Source organism: Nymphaea colorata, chromosome 11, assembly GCF_008831285.2.
Source record: "Nymphaea colorata isolate Beijing-Zhang1983 chromosome 11, ASM883128v2, whole genome shotgun sequence".
Classification (NCBI taxonomy): domain Eukaryota; kingdom Viridiplantae; phylum Streptophyta; class Magnoliopsida; order Nymphaeales; family Nymphaeaceae; genus Nymphaea; species Nymphaea colorata.
In genome coordinates this window covers 16,295,193-16,317,861 of record NC_045148.1, presented here as the reverse complement: position 1 = coordinate 16,317,861, position 22,669 = coordinate 16,295,193, and the positions used below count along the sequence as shown (strand labels likewise).

The following is a 22,669-nucleotide window of genomic DNA, read 5'->3' as shown; positions in this document are numbered from 1 at the left end:
ATTTGATCTAATGTTTGATCTAATATGATTGACAGTTAAGAGAAAAACAAAAATAAAAAGTAATTTTGTCATATAGTATTAGTTTGCACCGTTTTTTTTTTATTTTTTTCTCAACCATCCATATGTTTTAGCTGAATGACCTTAATTAGATTCATATGTTTTAGCTGAATGACCTTAATTAGATGGTTGATTGACTTTGGATAGTTAGAATCATTTCACAATATATATATATATATATATATATATATAACAAGACAGAGCCCCTTATCAACACACACACAAGCATACATATATCAATAGACTGAATTTAGATTAGATATCAGATCAAAATACCTAAAAAGAGTTAGATATGGTGAAAAAAAAGGTTAACATCAACTAAGAAATTGGATTGGATAGCGTACCCAATACCTAAAAAGAGTAAGACATGGTTAAAAAAAAAAAAAATTTACATCCAACTAAGAAATCCGATTGGATTTTCTCCCGTGCTTGGATGCAAATTCATTTTCAGGTAATTACCTGATCAAGTTCATATTCAGATTCAATTTCAAAGTAGATATCCTATACCCAATATGTATTCATTTGAAAAGTTTGATTCAAATTGGAATCAGATTGTGAATTTAAAAATCTGATTCAGATATAATATGAGCTTTTCAATCGAATTCAAATCCAAGTATGTGAACATCATATAGATCGGATTCACTGGCATCCTAAACTGAGGATTCAATAGATATCCAACTCAGTACTTGCTGCATCCATTCTTGGATCTGGTTGAGAAGAGGTCGATCCAGTTCGTATTTTAAAGGACAGGCCAGAGCACATCCGTTCATCTTTTGAAGTCAACCGTCCATCGCGCCAACGCTAACCTTTCCCGCGGGCGCTGGGGCCCACTGAAACCAGTTTTATCCGTTCGAGTGCTTTTTCGGTCACCACAGAATAGAAGAGAGGAATAAAAATTTTCGTGAGGGGGCAACTTTTTATAGCTTAATCTAAAACAAGCTCGTAGTGAATTGCTTTTTACCGCCACATTTTTTTTTCTGACAGCTGCTGAACAGAGGATTTGAGCCAAATTTTAAGTTAGAACGTTACACTTTATTATATTGGACAAGATGAAGAGTGCGTTATCTTAAGAAAACTGATGGTATTAAATTTGATTGCCTTACCAAATGTAATGGTTTAAACCCGAATTGGAGAAAAATGGCCAAAATATGCTCCAATTTGTTAGTGTCATACAAGTGCAAAAACTAATAGGCACTTTTCATGATTATATCCAAATACTTTGGTCCTAGAATGAAAATCTTGCAAGAGAGAAAACCAACCATGGCGGGCGTGACGGGGAGGAGGAGAACTGGAGGGAAAGGGGGCGGGCAGCAATGCACTGCGCAGCATGCTGCAGCAGGCTCATCACGGCGGCGGCTGTCAACAACAGAAGCGGCCGACCTCCTCCTGCTCCTTCTCCGCAGCCGGTCGCCAACCGGCGGTGGCATCACACTCTCGCCCTTCGCTGTGTCGCTGGAGTGCTATCTCTGAGCCTCTTCAACAACACCCATTCTTTGGGCCTCGCCCATGAAATTCCTGCCAATTATGACCACCCAAAGGAACAAGAGACAGAGCTGGAATGGATGGTCGCGGAGAAGTGCGAGGAGCAGACTGCGGCGGAGACTGCCCCCGAACTCGCAACCTCCACTGTGTCAAACGAAGAGATCGTGGATGAGGCCTGGAGCATCGTCAATGACAGCTTCATAAATTCCGGAAACAGCAACTGGGACCCCGAGCGGTGGAGGGTAATTTCTCTTCTATTCTAGCGAGTTCTGGATGTATTAGGCCCACCGTGTATAGTTGGCCGTGTTAAGTCCTCCCAGAGGGCCATTTCTTGGATTGGACAGGTAGCTTCTCAGGCTGCCAAGTTTGAGATCACTGGTTTCAAGCTTGAGGAGGACAGAACGCTGTAGACTTAGACCAGTGTTAGAACCAGGCGAATTCAGTCATTCATAGTAGTTGCCATAAAAATGATCTCAAGGGATCGAATTGGTCTTGCCCGTTACACTTTTTCTTGGGGATAGATATTTCGTGTCATTGCTTGGTATGGCATTGCTGCAATATTAGGCAAATCCAACTGATGTAATGTTCCTTACATTTCAGCAAAAGAGAGAAGAGGTTCTCCGCAACCCCATCCGTTCAAGGTCTAGAGCTCATGATATAATCAAGAGAATGCTTGCAAGCGCAGGGGATCCTTACACTCGGTTCTTGACACCATCAGAGGTACGCATTTCACTAGTAGGTTGTGTTCTTTTAAGCGTTTGTGTATGCATCTTTCCTTGTCATGGATAACTTCTCTCGAAGTTTATGCAGACTTATTGACTGGGACATGAATATTCTCGCGTGGGAAAGTGTTGATTAATCGCTTTTCTATGTCTTGCCTGGCCCATGTTCCGCATCCCAAATCATCTAACAAAATGGTCGGATGATCAGCATAAGTTTATAGAAATGATCTACGTAACTTGTTTAACAAACAGCAATTTTTGAATCACCATTATCTGGACATGTTACGGGGGATGAAGCATCAAAACTCAACGGCCCATAGGCTTTCAAAACTTGTTGGATTAAAAAATCATGACGTTGTTTCTGTAAAAAAAAATCAAAATCATAGTTTTTAGTAAGAAAAATATGCTGGATGTTTTTGTGCTATTAGATTTAATGAAACAGTTGTATTTTAGGTTGGGCCTCACGAGGACACACCAAAACTAGGGAAACACCATTCAATTCCCTCTCTCTCTCTCTCTCTCTCTCTCTCTCTCTCTATATATATATATATATATATATATATATATATATATATATATATATATATATATATATATATATATATATATATATATATATATATATATATATATATATATATATATATATAGAGAGAGAGAGAGAGAGAGAGAGAGAGAGAGAGAGAGAGACTTCTTATAAAAGCATTCTATCGTTCCTTTTTCTAAAATCTGTGTAAGCCTTTTGGCTGCTGTCATAAATTCAATTTCTCTTAAAGAGATCATTGTTGCTTTTCTGACATCATCTTCTCAATGTACATAGTTCTCAAGGATGGCTAAGTATGATTTGACTGGAGTTGGAATAAATCTTCGAGAAGTTGATGGTGAAGATGGTTCCACCAAGTTGAAGGTATTAGGGATTGTATTAGGGGGGCCTGCCCATACTGCTGGCGTAAGACAGGTATGCATCTGCAAACATGGACAATTATTTGTGGATATGATTTCTGGCAAGTTATTTCTGCTAGTCCTCGTTTTCAGTTAACCAGTTTAGTTTATTGCCTCAAACTAACTCATAGATGTGTCTATTTTATTTCCTACCATGGTAAGCTGTATATTGATGACACAACTCTTGTAATGAAGAAATACTTTTGTTTTTAGTGGACTGCTGTTCGAATTTTCTGAAGAGATATAATCTCAACAAACAAATTAGTGAGACCACTTCCTCTATTGACATACTGACTGAAGGCATTTCATCCATTGTAGAGATTATATTGTGGTATCTGAAAGAAACCAAAAGCTGAGGCTTCTGTATTTGTGGGAACAAATAGATAGAGGAAGAATATCAGGTTCGAGATGATAAACATGCATTAAGGTGATGTCAATATTTGCTTACAAAAGTTAATGATCCGGGTCTACTAGGACTCACAATAAATAAGATTGGGAATATGTAGCAATCTAGGGTTTCCAATGGTCCATATGCTTCCTCCAACCAATAATTGTTCTAGGTGGTCATTCAAGATCTTATCACACAATGGTAGCTTTTGGCATGTGTAGTGGCAAATGAATGCCCATTTGTCAGTTTTACACATAATGTCATAAAGTGCCTGAAGGTTCAGGTATGCTCTGGACAGAAGTGACTAGTAAGGTGCTTGTAATGTCCTGGGGCTAACCATGTCGTTTTTCAGATGAAGCAAATTGAATGTAGCATCTGATGCCATATGGTTTTAGTGATTCAAGGGGCATTCCTCTATGCTCCTTGGATGTCTTTAGATCCTAGGCAATGTAAATTTGCTTCTAATTTGTCCAGGAGAAAGGAAAAGTGTATCCTTTGGTACTCTTGAAGAGAACTTTCTAGCAAATGCCATTGAATTATATAAGCTTTGGACCAGAAAGGGCATTTTCAAAAGTCAATATCTACTTCTTTGGTATAATATTGTGGAATTGGAATAGGGTTAAATAGACTGCATGCACAGTATGTAACCTTACAAGTCAAAGGGATAAACCCCAGCAAACTCGTTCTAGAGAAGAAAATTTTTTATGGAAAATGTTGATGAGTTTGGGACATGCACTGGAAATGATCATACACACCATAATGCACATTATGATACACAATAGTGAACACTTTATATGCATCTTTGATGTCTTAAATTTCGTTATTATGATAAATCCTCACAATATTAGGAAAACCTGCTAGCAATATAAACTGGGTTCTTATTCTTATGTCGGGATATCCATATTTCTTTTCTTCAATTTATGACTCTCGTAATGGCCATACTAATTCAGACCTAAGCCTTCCCCTTGCTCATGGTGTACAACCGTCATGAAGATCATTGTTATGCAGGGCTTGGCTTATTTATGACATATTTTCAGCATTTTCTTGTTACTTTTAATGAAGTGTCTTCCAGGGTGATGAGCTCTTGTCTGTCAACGGTGAAAGTGTTGAAGGTAAAACAGCTTTTGTGGCATCCTCATTGCTTCAGGGGCCTAAGGAAACATATGTGACTGTTGAGGTTGTTCTCAGTTTATTGTGTTTTAAGCATGTGTTCTTCAGCTACACTTGCTTTGCACTTTCAGACAGTCTGTGCTTTTCATGTTTCCTAGGTTAAGCACCCAGATTGTGGGCAAACGGAAACAATAAGAATTCAGAGGCAAGTTACTGCTCGTACTCCAGTACTTTATCGTGTGGAACCGATGGAAGATGGAAAGACAATAGTTGGTTATATACGCCTAAAGGAGTTCAATGCATTGGCAAGAAAAGATCTTATTATAGGTAACAATGCTTTCAAGCTTAATGTTTGCAAAATTTGATCTTCTTACATAATAAATATTTTAGATAGCTAAATTTTACCAAATAATGCGAAGATCTGATTATTATTTACTGGTTGTTCAGGTCATAATTTTCACTAGTCCCTTATCTACTGCTACTTCTCTCACATTACCATTATGTTGTTTTGTTTCACTCTTTTATGACTAGATATATCTGCATCTTCTCCTCCCAGAAATATGACCACATTTGTTATTTATGATGTATATTTTGGTCAAAAAATTGCTAATTATGGGAGTATTTTCTTTTTCTTTTCATTTTTTCCTTGTTTACTAGAGAAAATGGGAGAGTTTATGCTTTCCTAACTCTTTTATGGTTGAATGCATGCAGCACTGAAGAATCTTCAAGATTCTGGGGCTTCCTATTTTCTTCTGGATCTGAGGGACAACCTTGGTGGACTAGTTCAGGTTTCTGAACATGCTTCTATCTTTGAAGTTTGTGCATTCATATTGTTTCTTGTCCTTTTGAGGACAAGAATGATGAGTATTCAAAATGAGGTCATGACTTTGTTTTTTAATTTTCTGCTGTTTGTTTCTTTTGTGATGCACTAGAATATGCAGCCTACTCTCGATGATTGCCAAGACGAGTAATGTTGGATAGATTTTAAATGAAAGCAAATTATTTGGGTGTGCAATCATGTATGATGTTGTTGAGGGAAAACTTTAGCTCTTGCATTAACAAGAAATGCAATCATGTATGATGTTGTTGAGGGAAAACTTTAGCTCTTGCATTAACAAGAAATCTCACTTTAGTTGGGGGATGGCACAGGTGTTCCCAGGACAGTCACTGTCGATGTTTGGTTGCTACTAGCTAGCATACCATCAGAAAATTGTACGCTGTGGGATATCTTTTAGGCATCATGTTCATATTTGTTTTAATCAGATTTATTTTGTGAAAAATTCATTAACTGCTTTCTTGTGACATTGTGTGTGTCAAGTCATGAATCTCTTTCAAATCTAGAAAGTAAGGGTTTTTTTTTTCTTTTTGTAGAAACAAGTTTGTGAGAGAGGAGAAACTCAATTGCATTAGCCCTAATCCCATGTTAATGAGGGATTAGGGCTGGATAATAAAATTACACAAGCAGTACACAAAATCACACAAAATATTAAAAAAAAAAAACATCCATGACATATAATATTTACTAAAAAGCCCCTCATGACATTGACTCTCAATACTCCCCCTCAAGCTGGAGCATAGATGTCAATCATGCTCAGCTTGTTACATCATCTGAGACCTAGATGTTATCCGCTGCAACCTGTAATGATAAAATACCGATCTGATCAAATGTCCATTACTACTTACCATGGCAAGTTCTGCCTTGATGTTATCCACTGCAATCTGTGCTCCGCATAGCATCGACTGAAACTAGGGCATCTAATCACAGCTTCATGTGATCAGCATGATTAGATCCCTGATCAACAACCTGAAACTGCTCCCACATGCCTTAGAGTCTGGAGGTTGATAACAGAAAGAGAGAAAGGAAGAAGAAGATAGAGAAGAGAAAGAGGAACAGGAGGAGGAAGAAACCAACAAAACATGCCGGCATCAGGCAGTCCCAGGGTTAGGATGGCTATGATATCATGTAAAAACAAGTTTGTGAGAGCGAAGAAACTCAATTGCATTAGCAATAATCCCTCATTAATAAGGGATTACGGTTGGCTAATAAAATTGCACCAGCAGTCTACAAAATAAAACAAAATATTTAAAAGGAACCTCCCATGACATATAAATATTTACTAAAAAGCCCCTCACAACATTGACTCTCAACATTTTTCAACAGTTTTTTATCTATAAGATGTTTATGGTGTTTGAAGAGATTTTGTCTCTCAACTGCCTAAGTTAACTTGTCTTTGAGTTCTTTTCTAGTTCTGTACATGGTAAATGGTGCAGGGGGTTCTTTTCTTTTCCCTTAGACTAATTTGTGTTTATTGCTATGGTTTCTGATGCTGCGTTATTTCAATTATAGGCTGGAATTGAGGTTGCAAAGTTATTCTTAGATGAGGGGAACACAGTAAGAGAGTCTTCTTCTGTCTTCATGCAACGTTACATATATGCCATGTGTCCAGTTTAAGCACTGTGATTATTGTTCGTCAAATTTTCTTTCATGGGGGATACATGCAGGTAATTTACACTGTTGGAAGGGATCCACAGGTTCAACAAAGCATTACTGCTGACAGCACCCCCCTTGTTACTGTGCCAGTCATGGTTAGAGCTTGACTTGCTTATTCTTTTGATATGATTGGTGGTTTCCCTATTTTATTTGGTAAATTTTAACTTGACAAAATCACAAGTGCTATTAAAATTATAACTAGTACTGTGCAAATTAAGAGTGTGAATTATCTGCACCAGTGATCCACTTTCTGAAAAGAAAATCAGTGGCTAGACATCGACCCCGAAAGCAGTTCGTCTTCAGTCTAAAGTAGGTGTATTGTTACATCTATGGCACACAGAAGTACAAAACCTAGAGTGGGTTTCGGCTTGAGAGGTTGTATATTCAATGAATGGCTGGAAGAGAAACTGGGTCTTAAATTTATGGCTTTGGAAATCAACTACTACCCATGAATCTTAATTTACAAAAGCTGCCTCTAATTTTAGGAAAGGAAAATATACCTGATATTTCTAGCAATGTCCTTCTCCTTAAATTATTCAGTTGTAATTTTCGAAGTACCTAACCTGTTGCAAGTTGTGTGTGTACATTCTATGTGTATTTAACTCTAAAATGTCTAAACAATGGACAGCATAACCTGGGAGGTGGTCCTTTTCCTTTCCAAGAAGTTGATTTACTGAGAATTGAAACTGTGACTGAAACATAATCGAGGACTTAGCTGAAACCTTAAAAAGTAGCAGTAATTTTTATCATGTAGTATTTCCTATGGCATGTCCTTGTTATATTGTTGGTAATATATTTTGTTAAATGCTATTGATTAACATTTTCCAGAGATCAAGAATGTGAATTAGGCCAGGAATTGCTATTAAGATTGTCAATTGACGACAGTGAATGCTTAAAGTTCTGGGATTGGTTTGGAATATTAGTGAACTAAATTGATGAAAGTAGATTTCTTTTCATGACAAGTCACTGTGTTGTTTTAGAAGTTTGTACAAATTTACCATTATCCCATGATATTTGTTTATATTTAATTTCATAAAATTAAAATTTTCGCATGACACATATTTCTATAATATTTTGGATATGAACATGTAAGAAATTAGCTTTACGAACTTTATGGCATGTAAAATAGCTAGCCCTTATGTCAAGTATAGCATTTTTAATGTTGGTGGAATGGCATTATCAGTAGATGCTGGAAGTAGTGCAGTGTGTGGACAATGACTATTAGGTTATTTATTCTATCTGTATAGAAGGATGATCATCAGACTGCTTGTGACAGGTTCTTGTAAACAATCACACTGCTAGTGCAAGTGAAATTGTAAGTATTTGGTTTGTCATTTTGTCATCAATGTCATGGTTGCATCTTGTAATGTCTTGGATATGTGATGTTTTTTGGTCAGGTGGCTACTGCTCTTCATGATAATTGCAAAGCTGTCCTTGTTGGTGAAAGGACATTTGGCAAGGTTGGATGGTCTAATTCTGTAAACATGCCTATGCGTTGTTGTATGCTTATCTGTTACTCATTTCTTCAGTGTATTGGCAGGGACTAATTCAATCGGTGTTTGAACTCCACGATGGTTCTGGCGTTGTTGTTACTGTTGGGAAGTATGTGACGCCAAATCATGTAGACATCAATGGCAATGGAGTTCAACCAGATTTCCTCAAGAAACCAGGCACGGTTCTGCTCTTTCTTTTCTCCGGCATCACTTGCCAACTATAGGAGAAAGAAGTAACCTTAACTCTTTTCTTGCAGATTGGAACGAAGTCGCAAAACGTCTGGCATCCTGCCGACTGCATAATAGCTGATGTCAAGTCTGCATTGTTCTTTCAGCTCCTGCACTTATAAAAGACTTCCCTTTTTTATGTGTTCTCTGCCTGTCTTTCAACGCGTCATCCATTGTAACTACTTCCGCATGTAGCATCTGAAATCAGAATTTTTCTGTGATTGATAAATGTTCAAGCAATCTAGCTGACTCACTGGAAGCAAGGAACCACTGGGTTTTCAAAACTCTAGCAGGTAATATTGGTGGCAATCCTAGGTCTATATAGTTTATGCCAACATATCCCTTATATCATTTATTTTCTACAGAAGATATTCGTCGGCAGCCTTGTTGAAGCTGATATCTTTAATCTAAGCATGTGGTTCCATCTGTGGCAGTACCATACCCATTGCAGACCACAAATGTGAGGTATTCACATTTTCGTTACCCAGCCTGTTCTGCAGGTTAAGCTGTTTATGCTTTTTGCATTATAATAATTTAACGTTCTCCTTACTCGCCCCAATATGCAACTATGTTATTCTATCTCTAGCTAATCTTAACTCCTAATACTGTAGGACTACAACTTCTCAAACGTTCCATCAACAGCGCACATCCATTTATCCTGGTCAAGACAAAGCCATTAAAGGCATGCTTAGCATACTATGGAAAAGGAGAAAACTGAATGAATCATTTTCAACTCTACGTGATAAAATGTCACTGGTTTGTTACAATATCGTACTCGTTTCTGTTTTCTGTTACTGTGGACTGCTAATTGGCATCACAAGTTGATATAAAGTTCTGTGAACCTAGATTATTGCAAAGTAACACCGGAAAGCAAATTTAGGAGAAAGAAATGAAGAAGGGAACTGCAAAAATTATTACTTCCTATTCTTTAAGTAAAGAAAAAGACATACCAAGTACGGTTCCATAACCTGACATACCGTTGAACCGGCTTGGTGAAGTCCCAATCTTCTGCCATGTTTTGAAGTGGCTAATCAAGAGTTTCTAGTAGCCACTGTTTGTGGGAAAGATCTTTTATACAATGTTTCCTGGTTCTCTCCTTTGGTAAAATGCTTTCCCACCAGATCATTGAAGCTGCTCATAATTTGTTTGTATAAGAAAGCATTTTTTTTTAGAAGTGGACCCATATTCTCAAATGCTTACCATATGAGCTTTCGTGCTTATTTTCCGTTGACCTAAAGAAAGTGCCTAACAGTACATTCGAGCACATTTGAGCTCGAGTACGTATGCAATGTTCTTGAATGGTGCTTTTGAGTCTTGAGGAAAAATTGTTCCCTTTGCTTAAAGGGCAAGGTTAAACTGTGAGTAATTAGTTCCATGCGATCTATCAATCGTGATTATTTATTTCTACTCTTTCTCTCTCTCTCTCTCCCTCCCTTTCTATGCAACAATTCATCAAAGGGCTAGCTAACCTTGGCGGTTGCATTTTGCTGCCATTATGATCTTCGTAACGTACTGATTTTTTTGCCGTGATTACTTGTTAAAGTTTGAACCCATCGCGAGCAAAACAAGCTCCCGAAAAGTTTATACGGAGATGATGTGGAAAAGAAATGAATGGGCCTATGAATGGACAATTTTCCAATTTTATAAAATGAAGATACGTGAGTTGTTGATGGAAGAACAAACAGAAGGCTAGAGAAGAAGCAGAACTTGCAAGTAATCATGTAAATCTCTCACTTTAAGGAGATCTATTTGAGTCTAATTTGCAGCCCAATGCGTGGTTCAGTTGGCAATGCCGCCTCCCTTTTTGAGCAAGGCTGGTGGCATGTAGAAGCTCGCTAGGTCATGACGGTTGTTGTGGAGATTACTCTGCTTATTTGTACGCATGTTATCACCATCGTCGTCCTCATCGTGATCATTACCCAATGGGAGGCGATCAAAGGTGGCATTCAGGAAAGTTGCAGCCATGATGATCACCGGACCTGAAGCAATGAGAGGACCGACGGCAATACCTCCGACAACCTGGCCTTGCACACCAGCCACGTAAATTGTGAATCCTGTCAACCCCGGAACGGCTGGTTGTGGTACAAAAGAACCCAACAGGGATAATATCTCAAATCGCCCATGCAAAGTGACGCTGGAACTAGAAGATGCAGGTTGCCGGAAGGTCACGTTTACAACATACCCGCTCCCACTTAGTATACAAACACCACATTGCTTCCTACGTGCAAAGCTAGCAATGCATTCTCCAACATCACAACCAGAGCTAACTTCCATTGCATGAGCTTTGAGCGCGTTTGCACTGTCATGTGTGATGATTATGGGAGGCTTTGGCCTGTTTTTAGAGCCGGCTGGCCTACCACGCCGTCGCCGCAGTGAGTCATTGGTCGAAACCTTGGTGCCAGCGACTGAAACTAAAAGGGCTCGGGCATTGCTAATGGCTTTGTTGTTGTTCTCATCTTGAGGAACCATAGATGTCACAGGAGGAATTTTTACATCAGCCCCAGCCATGTGCACGTATATTTCCTAGGGAACTTGTTTCTCCTAGCTGCTTTATGAGAAGACAGTTCTAACTGTGATTCTCTTCGGAAAAGAAAGTATAAGCTACAGCAAAACCATTTCATCGGGACGATATTAAGTAGATAGCGGTGAAAATAAAATAAGCCCTTATGTTCATCCAGAATTAGGAGATGGTTCAGTACAACCAACCAACCCTCACACTGCCAAAGTTTTAATTAGATTTCAGAATTAGGACATAGTTAAGTACAACAGTCACCTGTAAACAGTTGCAATAATTATTGTTTCCATTGATCCTACTTTCTAACAACAGCCAATATCCTCACAAGACCGCTCACCTAGAGCATGCATGTGGAAATGTGCACCGAACTAGCACGTTTGCATACAGAGCAACATCAGAAGCACTTTCAGAAACTTAAGAAGCAGAGAAACTATATCAAGAAAATGCGACGGAACAAAATGCCGTTGCTGTTAGAGGACATTGTTACAGAAGAGCTAATCATAAAGCATAGCACTGAAGAAAAAAAGTGAAAAGGATTAAATTAGTTAGTCAAGCGAACATACCTAAGTCCAACTAGAATACAACCTCCAGCACAGGCCAACCAGTAATCTGTTCTCGTGGAACACAGTTTTTTCTTTTTTCGGTTCACTTATTATGTACAGTTAAAAGCAACCTCAAACTGACAGCTTTAAATATAAAACGTGACAAATTCTGGAGCAGCCATCATAGACTCATTAAATTACCCAGAAGAATCAGTAGGTATGCGCCCAGATTTGATGAGATTGCTGAGAAGCGGGGACTTGAGTAGTGGAACCATCAGCTTGCGCTTGCTGGTGTTCCAGGCCTGCCTGTGAAACTCCAGACTGGGAATGGTAGAAATTGGGGTAACCGGGGGCAGGAGCAGTATAATGTGAAACCTGCTGCACCTGTCGGAATGTGCTTTGCTGATTCTGTTGCCCTTGCAATGTGTAGTATGTATTTGTAGGAACGGCAGATATGGACCTTGAACCAGGAGCATGCAACCACATTGCAGAGCCTTCGTTCTGTCATTAAACATGATTCAATGTTAAGAAATCACCGACAGAAGAACGGCATGCATCAAGCAAATTCAGTCTGAAGATACCTGTGGTACAGACACAAAATGGCTGCTGCTGTCCTTAAACTGAGAGCCAAGAATATCATCATAAACCGTAGGCGTACCTCCAGCACTTGTAGAGGGATTCAATGCAAAACTTGGCGGAACGCTTGCAGAACTCCCAAAACCACCATAACCAGCAGCCATGGCTGCAGAAGGGGTCAAATTGCTCATGGTGGAAATGCTGTTTTTATACTGAGGCAAAGAATATTTCATTCCAGCCCCATGTGCAGCTGTAGGTGTTGGATAGCCACTATTCCCAGCATATGCTTGAAATGCAGAAGGTAAGTAAGCAAAACTTGGTGGGCCATAGGTATAGCTTAACATGCTGTTAAAATGTCCTAGAGGAAGAGCAGTGGGCTGGGAATATGCGTGCAAAGGCACATGCTGAGGAAGACTTGGAGCAGTGGGCAAATTGCCACCTGGAAGGCTTTGTGCAGTTGACTGAGTAGGGAAAACATTAGGCTTTCCTACCTGCATAAAAGTAGTTTCACATTAGTTCTTTAAAGTTGTTTAAACCTAAGCTGGGACTTGCATTGAAGAACAGGAATAAGCAAGAGTCGTCATGACACCTCAGGTGTAGAAATGCTTGGACCACTGATGGAGGATACTGTGCCACTGTACTTTGTTGGCATAGATTGGGTGGCGAGGAATGGTGAGTACACAAGCTCAGTTTCTCTACCAGGCTGTGCTGCAGATGTCAAGAAATTGCTCTGTGACGAACTCCCATATCCTTGCTGAAGACAATCAACAAGAAGAAGAACGTCAACATTAAAATCTAAAACATAAATCTGGAAGATTGCAGCAAACTAGCACAGCCCGGTCATATGAAGACAATAATACACTTCACTCCTGACAAAATTTCAGGAAGCAATTCAAATAACAAGGAAAAAATTGTCCTCCAATTGCTAAATCCAATAAAAGTCCTTCCTATGAGCTTAAACAGGTGAAACATTTCAGGCTGTACAGCACGTATTTTATTTGAAAGAGAATTAGTTAAAAATCACAGGTCAGACTCAAATAACGGAAAAGCCATAAACCCCCTTAAAAAGAGAGAACTTTAACCCAAAACTACTTATTGTGTTCGATGGCAACCTGCAGGGAAGACAAAAGGTTCTCCAAAAAGGTCACCCAAATAATTTCATCAGGCTACCAAAAGTCCCCAGAGAAGTCAAGGCTCAACAGGAGAGAAATAATGCAGTACCCATGTCAAGATGAGGTGGATATGAAAGGAAAGAATGAAAAGCACATGAGAAAAGCAACGAAAATAAAATAGGAATATAAATGATCTCCGTACGTATGCACACACCAATATTCGACTCTTAAGAAGATATGTGAAAAGTAGTCAAGATCATGATGACTTAAAAACTAAGCAGTTCAAGTAATCAGAGTGCCAGAGAACTCAAGTCAGTTGGAAACGAAGTCAACAACATCCCAACGACACAAACATGGAAGAAGGCTTGACAATCATGATGCGGGCATGTGCAGGCATGCCAAGATCCCTGTGAGCCTAAGAAATCTTATAGTTGCGATCTAAAACCCAAATTAATTGAACCGCTTCATTGTGCATATGAAGAATTCATATTTCAGTGCAACTGGAACAAACCTCCTAAATGGGTATTAGGATGTTAGAGTGTGCTGATCGAAATAATCAGATCCAAAATGCATAGATTGGCAAGAACAAGATGCAGTAGTGACAATGTGCAGTAAAATTCTCACTTGTCAGCAGAATAACCTTCCAGCAGAGGAACAGTTTCCAACAATCTAACAATAAAATAATACATGCCTGCATCAGAGTAGCCGCTCAATCATGTCTTCCTTATGCCTTGTTAGCAAACATTACAGTCACAGATGTAACGAGCAGAATTTATCAGAAGAGAGAATATTGGAAATTGGAATACTGGTCTTCAATCTTGATCATAAAATAAAAATAGCTGTAATTTAAAAAGAAAGAAAAACCAAAAAACTTAAGACTAAAATGTGTGCAACATAGCGAAATTACCATAACACTTGTCAAGGGGGAAAGACCCTGATCTGTTTGCCTAAATGGATATGACGAGACAGTATCTTGCTCAGGGTTTTCAAATCCATAATTGGGCACAGATGTTGGATATGGGTATAGATGTGCCTGTGATGCTTCCACCTTGTCGTCTTTGACAACCTCTAGTTGTTGAGATGCAGAATCATATGTTTCCAGAGAATCACTTCTAGGAGCAAGATTCTCAAGTTCAGCAGTTTGTCGATGATCGCTCTCAGAGTACTCAGGGTTTCTGCATAAAGATTGAGTTAGTAAAGAGGTATGAATCCATAGACTGAGTCTGAATGGACCTGTGTAACAGCATACCTGGCATCAGTTTCCCCTATGGAAGAGGAAACTGCTGATAGAGAGACCTCCTCCTGGTTAGCCTTTGAAACTTTGGTTCCAAAAGATGCAGAAAATGCAGCACTGATACCAGAACCAAAGCTACCAAAGCTCAAATGGGAGCAATCCACTGAAGGATCTTGAAGATGATTTGGCATGATTACTGTCATATTATCCTCTAATCGTGATGATGCAACTTCATCTTTCCCTAAACTCAGCTGCTGCAACTGTGTCAAGTTTGATGACAGGGCTGCATTAACATCCTCAACAGATGTAGAAACAAGGTAATCTTGTGTAGAATGAGCTGAGTCATCCCCAACCCCTGCACAAATAAGACAAAAAGTTAGACTTGTGCATGATCTGATAAATATAAAAATCAAACATAAATCCAAATAATTTAATAACTCTGAGCAATTTTAATACACCAACAAAAGGCAGTTCGGCAATCGATCTCTTTAAGGTTTTGTACCTAGAAAACTCCAGTTCTGATCAAAGGCAAACTCCCTTACTGCATTGTTAACTTTAACCACACCTCTCGTTAAGTTTAGCAACAATACCTCATGAACTCCGTTTCTTTCATTCATCTGATAGACTGATACACTTGTTTTTACTCCAACGTCCTAAGAGCTTTAACCATTTTCTTTCTTGGGAAATAATGATAAAAAACGTGATAAAATGATCACAGTATGTTTGATATTTTGCAGAATTGTCACGCCTCCAACAATTGAAATAAAGCAGAAAGGCTGAACATCTTGCTTGAGAATAGATTCTTGACCACTTTAAAACCATACCATGAGTTTTTCAAGAAAAGGACATCAAAAAGGATTGTGTGACAAAAAGGTACCAACCTGCAACTGAATGATGAAATTACATGTAAATCTGTTGGCAAATGAATCACCTTAGCAAAATCAGAAAAGCATATACATTAAGTACAGACCAAGCATAAGTAATGCTCAGATTTTCAGATGCCTAAATCATTCAAAGAGACAATGGCACATCTGTTGGTCTATAATCCAACTGAACATGGATGTAACACTAATGCACACCATGCAACCAGTGCAAGACCAAACAGAAGCATGTATGAACCATATCCCTGGACTTGCCCTAATGCACACTGTGTTATGTTTCTAACAGAAAACACATAAACCAATATCTTATTAGCATGAATTTTCATTAATTATTTCCAGGTTACCTCCAGAGTTTTCAAAGGTCACTCCTTGAGATTGGTACGCAACATGGGCACTGTAGTGAGCATCTTTGAAACGACTGGACTCATGTGGGACTCCAGAATTCTCCATGACTATATGCATATCTGCTGCTGGTGCAGTTCCACTTGTGTCATCAGGTAAAGGCTGAATACCAACACTTTGATCTGAAATGGACAGTTCATCTTGCTGAGAGCTGGAATTCATGTCAACCTTCTCTGTTTGAAGATTTGATATCGCATTCCGGTTAGAGTAAACAGCCGAAGCACCTGGTGGATCTAATATGGAAGAAGGTGTATTTGTGGAGGAATGCTCTACCACTGGCCAGCCATCATCATTGATATGCTGAGTTATAGCTACATTTGATTCATGGTTCAATGCACTTCGACTCTCAGTTGTATGGTCTTGTGGAGATGATAATTCATGTTGGGGAACAGATGGAACTGGTGCACTCATGGGGGATTGTTTGACACCATGGTGGGACAACTGTGTTGGATTTGTACTTTGCAGTGCCTGAGAAGCTGAAATGGTTGAAACTGGCAAGCTAGGTGGTTTATTTTGTGGCCTTCCAGACCTCACAATGTCTGCCATGGAAGGCTGACCAGGGATTCCAATCCATGGAGACTGATATCCTGATGTAGGTTGCGAAGACAACAAGGTGTCAACATCTGAGTCACCTGTATGCCTGGTGCCCTCAACAGGCACAAAGTCACTGCATGAATGAAAATTAGATAATTAAGCAGGTGGAAGGCATAACACATAAACATCAACAGAAGAAAATTAGATGATCAGCCTGCTGAAATCTAAAAGGATAAAAAGATCATGTAAAACAAGATATCACCTAAAACCATCCAAGTCCAACAATATATTTCTTTTGTTGGTCGATATGTATTAGATGCACACCTTACATGAGTTAATACAAATTCTTGTAGATCATTGTATTTTCTATATTGATAAAAAAGAACAACATATCACAAGTTTTAAATTCTTGAGTAGTTTTGCACTTTAATGGGAGACTATAAGAGCAGTTTATGCAAAAAATAGTAAGTAGGCTCATATGTTTTTTTATGATATTTATTATTGTATGAAAATCAATGAAAAAGGATAAATATTGTAAAAAAATAATTTAAATTGCAAGAATTTGTCGTAAAAGATTCTTTATGATGTCTACATCCTTCATATAGACGGGCTGTTCTACAAAAACTTCAGAATGTCAGATGTGAACCATTCAAAAAATTGAAAATCATCACCATTCAGCGCACTTGACTACTCAACATGTGCAGGTAATTCCTAAACTCCAAGAAACACCCACGTTTCCTCATGTATTCTTGTAAAGACACATGATTTATATACAATTCATTTCCTGAAACAGTAGGAAAAGAAATTGGTGAAATACCAGATTGAGAGCTAATCCTAGGACTTTCACTAAAGGTATCACATTCATATAGTTGTTTTTATGAAAAATATATTTGCAGAATAACTTCACTATTTAGTCATGATTTCAGAAGCCATGATTGTAACTGGATCCTTTTTCAATTATGTGAGAGTACCTGAAAATTCATCCAAGCAATTTCTGGGACTATATTACACAAAAAACAAACCCCCACTTGCATTAAGTTCATTAAATGCATCCAGTTAACAGAACAAGGTCGCTAAAACCTAAGAGGGAAAAAAAATAAATTCTGGGATCATTCTTGAAACTTGAAAGACAAAAACTAAATGAAAGTTACAAGACGACTCTTGAAGAGTTATATGGATCATAGCCATAAATATTGTTTTCGAGTTTTCGACAGCAAAGTTTTTTTCCTCGGGAAAATTTCAGGAAAATCTCATCAATTTTTTTGAAAAAAAGAAAAATGTAAAAAATTAGGTAAAAATAAAATAAATGAAAAATTAATAAGAAGACATTAGAAAACTAGACAAAATCACAAAAATAATGTCTTAATGATGATAAGAATGATAATGAACAATTTCATGTAAGTTTAAAGGCAAATCCATGATGTCATGTCATTAACCTTTAAAAGAGAAAAAAGAAAAAAAAGGGAAAAAGGCGGGGAAAATGTGCATGCGTTTACCTGGGTTTTCCTCATTTTTAACATTTTTTTCTTATTATGATATTTTCGAAATTATCACTATAATTGTGGCTATGTTATGGATGGTCTGCACAGAACAGAAAGATGCCTATAAGTATAGGTCAAATTAATTTTATTTCTGTAGAAGGGTCATTGAACACAATCCACCCACTTATCCCCAAGTTTATACCAGTTGCACCAAAAAAACTGAAGATGCTCTTCCTTATGGTCAATCAGGGGCTAATCGATGTAATCATATGGATAATGCAGGTCAACAGGCCAACTAACCAGCCAGGCCAAATTTAGACAGGTCCACCTATTGACAGACCAGGTCAAGCCTAAATCATTTTGGACCAAGCTAGAAGCTAGCTTCACCAATGTCCACTGGAAGAGCACCAAAGCCATGTTCGGACCACGGTCATGGCTGCTTCTAGGGATCAAAGGCAAGGAATGTGTACTCGGGCATGGCATCATACAACAACCCTCCAGTTAAAAACTAAATGCAGTGATAAGAGGGCCAACCTTTCCCTCCACTTCCCTGCAAGCAACCAGTAGAGACAATGACATTTATTTATACTCTACATACTGTAAAATACCCTGTCTCTTACTAATATAACTTCCTCAGTCAGGAGGTGGATAAAGAAACATGCTTCAAAACAAATTTAGGAACAAACCAATAGAAAATATGCAGAAGACCAATTTTAACATAAATTGCATGCACTACCTTAAACCCATCGCATAAGTAAAGATCAAGTGATGGACTGGATGATAACATGAACTGCAGTAAGATGTTGAGTTATGGATAACATGAACTGCAGTAAGATGTCGAGTTATGGATGAGAATGGTTATGAATCATACAAACCCACATGGTTATCGCTCAAAACTAAGAACTTAAAACAATGAAGCTCAAGTAAAATTACCACATAGAAATGGTATGAATCAGAATTACAAGTTATGTATTCATAGAATAAGATGACACAAAACAAGATTTGGTTATTGATCCAAACATAGTAAAAATGAAAGAGGAGCTAACCCACTCCAAAACATCAAACACAAGCATGTTGAAGGAAATAAGATTAATTACATTAGGTTTCCCCAGAACAATTAATGATATAAAGGAAAGAAGCCAAACACAAAGATCTGATTATAGCATTTTATAGTTTATACACCACTGTAGCAATGAAAAAAAGCACCTTGCAGAATTCAGTCTCCTGTTATTGTTGCTTCCTGCCATACCGGGTAAAGATGCCAAAGAACTGGGAACTACATTTGTACCATTTTCTTTCTTCTGTGCAACTTTACCACGGGCTCCCCAGAGTCTAGCAAAACAATTTAAAAAACAAAGAGAGGAAAAATGTAAGCACAGCATGTCCAAACCAAAACAGCTCCTATCATGTAATCATCAAAAATGTCAAGATCAAACTAGCATACCAGTTGATCCATATTGTGTGGTCCCAGTACGGGAAGCAGTACGGTCAACTCCAATCCTACCTGCACGGCCCGAGATTCCACGAGGCTTGGAGTCTGAAGACTCTTTTACCTAAAATGCAGAAGGAGAAAAGTTAGAGACACTACCTCGGATGGCTCATTTGATTTGACTGGGAAAACACGCTATCAATCTTAAAGAAATTTCTATTCAAATTTAGATTATGTAAAAACAGAAGTCTCAGATACACCCCAGAGGTACATTAGTCCTGTTGCTGAGGAGATTCAGCAGCACTTCTTGAACAAGAGAAATTTACAATGAACTAGAACAGGAACTAAATTTTTTAACACATTTATGGTAGTAAAATTACTTTAAAATAAATACTATATTTTTCACTGACCTCTTTTTTCTTTTCTCGTCTGCTCTTCACCTCATGAAAAGGATCTAGAAGAACAATCAACAAGTTACAAGATATTTCACAACCAAATTTAGAATATTCCAAACATTGGAGAGTGCAAAACATATTAGAAGCAATTTGAAGGGTATGGCAGATTGTTGCTTCCAAAATTTTCCACTTGTATAATATTAGGATTGCAAGACAAAGATGGAACTGATTTGACAGGATAACCTAAAAAATCTCAACAGTTAAAACGAGTATCAACATATTAAAGAATAAAGACACTTAAAACAGCAATAAATGATAATATAATCAATCACAACCAGATAACTACCATGAAATTTTAAACGTTGGTGCAAAAATCTCTAGATGCTTCATCATTTAGTTTTGTGACATGAACCATTTGGTTGCTCTTTGTAATGACAAGTATAAATGCCACCATACCACGGTTGCTGTAGGCTCAAACAAAATGGCTCGAGACACCAATGTCTCATGGTTACAGAGGTACGAACATGCCATGCCAATCCTAGAAAAGCAAAAAACGATCCTTCACATTCTTCATATCCATTAGTTTATGACGTAAGCTTCAAAGGATCCAGCCAAGGGAAGCTCAAGTCTGATAACCAGCACTTATAGGTAGTGAAATCGTCAATGGGAATAGCTAGGCTGTAATCAGGAAAAATCAGTTAAACAAAAACCTAAAGACATGTCCTCCTGCCATCTGACTGGAACACCACTGTCAGCATATCAATATTACAAATTGAGGTAGCAATAGACCGAGCAACCCTATCAGAGCAGAGTACGAGTGAAGTAGAAAATAACATCTCCCTCCACGATAACTACAAACAACAGAATGGTCGGATGATCAAACCACGAACTCGATGATTGCGCTTTATTGAGTCAAGCAAGAGTCCCAAGAACAAACGCACCCTCACAGCAAAGGTACCAAAAGCCTAAGCACTTAGAATGCCACAAAATAATACCCAGAAGAAACAATAATAAGGACTACCCAGAAAAGGATAACCAAGCTATACTGTCGAACCAAAAGTAGTGGCAGAAGAAAGACAAGGTTTTTCCCAGACGGCCGGCGATACCTTGCGAGAGAAGCCGGTGGACGGCGTCGTTGGGGTCCATATTGCACTCCTTCAGCATGGCATAGATCTCGTGCTCGGGGCAGTTCACAATCTCCTTCAAACTCTGCACGATCTTCCTCGACGTCGCTGGGATGGCCACGACAGTGGTCCCGCCGCCACTGCCTCTGCCATTACTGCTGCCGTTGTTGCTGCTGCTGCCCATCTCCTCCTCCTCCTCCTCCCTAAAAGGCAACAGTGGCACTCTCCCTTCTGTTCCTCCCTCAACCCCCTCTCAATAAGCCGACCTCCCCACCAAGACCAACACCGCAAATAACCACGACCACAATATTGCCCACGAGAGATATCCTCTTCTCATCTATTGGGTCGTCTTCCTCATCCCACCTTTCCTGGCCAACGCCGCTCTCTGTTCTCCGAGTCTTTTAAAGAAGATTGGAGAGAGGAGGAAGGGTTTGCTATGTGGGCAACTGTAAGGAAGAGGGGCAAAAGCAAAACCAAACCAAATCTCCTCAGAGGAGCTTAAAAGGAAGGGCACAATCGCTATCTCAAGGGCACACCCCCAAACCAAAAACAAGAGAGATTATGTATGTGTTGATCTTCTGGCTTTGCCCTCGCCCTGTTTACTTTTGAAGACTCGAATAAGAAGAGGCCGAGGCAGCCAGTAGAAGAGAGGAGTTAGGTTTTCTTCCCTCTTCGGGTGTTTGCAAGAATTTTTAGCCAGAGGAGGCGTGGTGGGACGCTTCCTTTGGGTGGGCTTGGGCCTCCGCGTGGGGCGGTCCGGAATGATGAACCGGGCTTCCTCTTAGCTTGATCTGGGTTCGACTCTGCTCGGTTTGGTTTGCCTGCGCCTCTTTGGGCCGCCTTATAAATGAGCTGCGATTAAAATCCCCAGGCTTGAGTTTGTAGCTTCTGGAATGAGAATCAACAGTTTAATTGTTTTGACTTATTAAGCTCTACTAGTTGTCACTAAATTCATTTAGTGTGTGTTTAGCTAAGAAAATCCAGCAAACCCTGAACAGTCCGCTTCCAGGTTGGACATTGTTAATGAACTTGGCATTTTAAATTATTTAGGTAAACCCCTAAAAAAGTTTAGGTTTTCATATCTTCCCCTTTCTGTTGTCTCTTAACACTTTGGTACTGTTTCATGATACATAAAACTGTTGTCTCTAACACTTTGGTACTGTTTCATGATACATAAAACTAAGCATTGTATGACTATATTCCATTTTTTCAGAAACAATAACAATGTATCGTTATTGTCAAACGGCCCCTTAACCTGCGTAGCTCAATATTATTATAAGGTGGCCTGCATGGCCAGAGGGCGATGTCATAGGGCGTTAAGGTAAAGACTCTTGATCAAGTTTTGCTGGTCACGGGTGTTTGATGTGCCCGCAGTTGGTCGAGCTTGCAAGAGAAAGTGGTCCGATCCTCGATTAGGGTACATACCTCATGGTTGTGACTGAAGGAGGACTTTTTAGGAACAACGCAAACTCTTTTCACGCACTCTCAAGAGGGAGTTAGAAGCAACAAGGAAGAAGACAAAGATTTATGT

The 22,669-nt window shown here is 38.9% G+C and overlaps 3 protein-coding genes across 7 annotated transcripts; 1 reads left to right on the top strand and 2 right to left on the bottom strand.

The window, feature by feature from the left end:
• Window positions 1-1,327: 1,327 nt before the first annotated feature.
• On the top strand, window positions 1,328-9,758 carry LOC116264707 (carboxyl-terminal-processing peptidase 1, chloroplastic-like). Of its 5 annotated transcripts, none has more exons than XM_031645061.2 (14): window positions 1,328-1,781; window positions 2,140-2,259; window positions 3,082-3,219; window positions 4,664-4,768; window positions 4,860-5,028; window positions 5,413-5,489; window positions 7,049-7,093; window positions 7,204-7,287; window positions 8,469-8,507; window positions 8,590-8,652; window positions 8,733-8,862; window positions 8,943-9,206; window positions 9,282-9,378; window positions 9,525-9,758. In XM_031645061.2, the coding sequence occupies exons 1-12, from the start codon at window positions 1,371-1,373 to the stop codon at window positions 8,993-8,995; spliced, it is 1,434 nt and encodes a 477-aa protein (XP_031500921.1). In that variant the 5' UTR covers window positions 1,328-1,370; the 3' UTR covers window positions 8,996-9,206; window positions 9,282-9,378; window positions 9,525-9,758. The 5 variants fall into 5 exon arrangements, with proteins under 5 accessions (XP_031500921.1, XP_031500920.1, XP_031500922.1 ...); XM_031645060.2 differs by having other exon boundaries at window positions 9,279-9,378; XM_031645062.2 differs by having other exon boundaries at window positions 9,279-9,413.
• A 934-nt stretch (window positions 9,759-10,692) lies between these two features.
• Window positions 10,693-11,421, bottom strand: LOC116263596 (AT-hook motif nuclear-localized protein 16). The gene has a single exon (XM_031643332.1). The coding sequence runs from the start codon at window positions 11,419-11,421 to the stop codon at window positions 10,693-10,695; it is 729 nt and encodes a 242-aa protein (XP_031499192.1).
• A 521-nt stretch (window positions 11,422-11,942) lies between these two features.
• LOC116264054 (uncharacterized) lies at window positions 11,943-19,512 on the bottom strand. Its single transcript, XM_031643974.2, has 7 exons — window positions 19,397-19,512; window positions 16,118-16,842; window positions 14,908-15,247; window positions 14,566-14,833; window positions 13,136-13,300; window positions 12,552-13,037; window positions 11,943-12,471 (listed from the first exon to the last, which is right to left on the bottom strand). Exons 1-7 carry the CDS (start codon window positions 19,435-19,437, stop codon window positions 12,181-12,183), a joined length of 2,316 nt encoding a protein of 771 aa, XP_031499834.1. The 5' UTR covers window positions 19,438-19,512; the 3' UTR covers window positions 11,943-12,180.
• Window positions 19,513-22,669: the final 3,157 nt, after the last annotated feature.

Excerpts from the sequence above, each read along its gene's own strand:
- LOC116264707 (XM_031645061.2), top strand. The coding sequence starts at position 1,371 with ATGCACTGCGCAGCATGCTGCAGCAGGCTCATCACGGCGGCGGCTGTC. Across the intron at positions 1,782-2,139 it reads GGGACCCCGAGCGGTGGAGG|CAAAAGAGAGAAGAGGTTCT; the intron begins GTAATTTCTCTT and ends CTTACATTTCAG. Across the intron at positions 2,260-3,081 it reads GGTTCTTGACACCATCAGAG|TTCTCAAGGATGGCTAAGTA; the intron begins GTACGCATTTCA and ends CAATGTACATAG.
- LOC116263596 (XM_031643332.1), bottom strand. The coding sequence starts at position 11,421 with ATGGCTGGGGCTGATGTAAAAATTCCTCCTGTGACATCTATGGTTCCT.
- LOC116264054 (XM_031643974.2), bottom strand. The coding sequence starts at position 19,437 with ATGGCAGGAAGCAACAATAACAGGAGACTGAATTCTGCAAG. Across the intron at positions 15,248-16,117 it reads GACCTTTGAAAACTCTGGAG|GGGTTGGGGATGACTCAGCT; the intron begins GTAACCTGGAAA and ends TTATTTGTGCAG. Across the intron at positions 13,038-13,135 it reads CAAGCATTTCTACACCTGAG|GTAGGAAAGCCTAATGTTTT; the intron begins GTGTCATGACGA and ends ACTTTTATGCAG.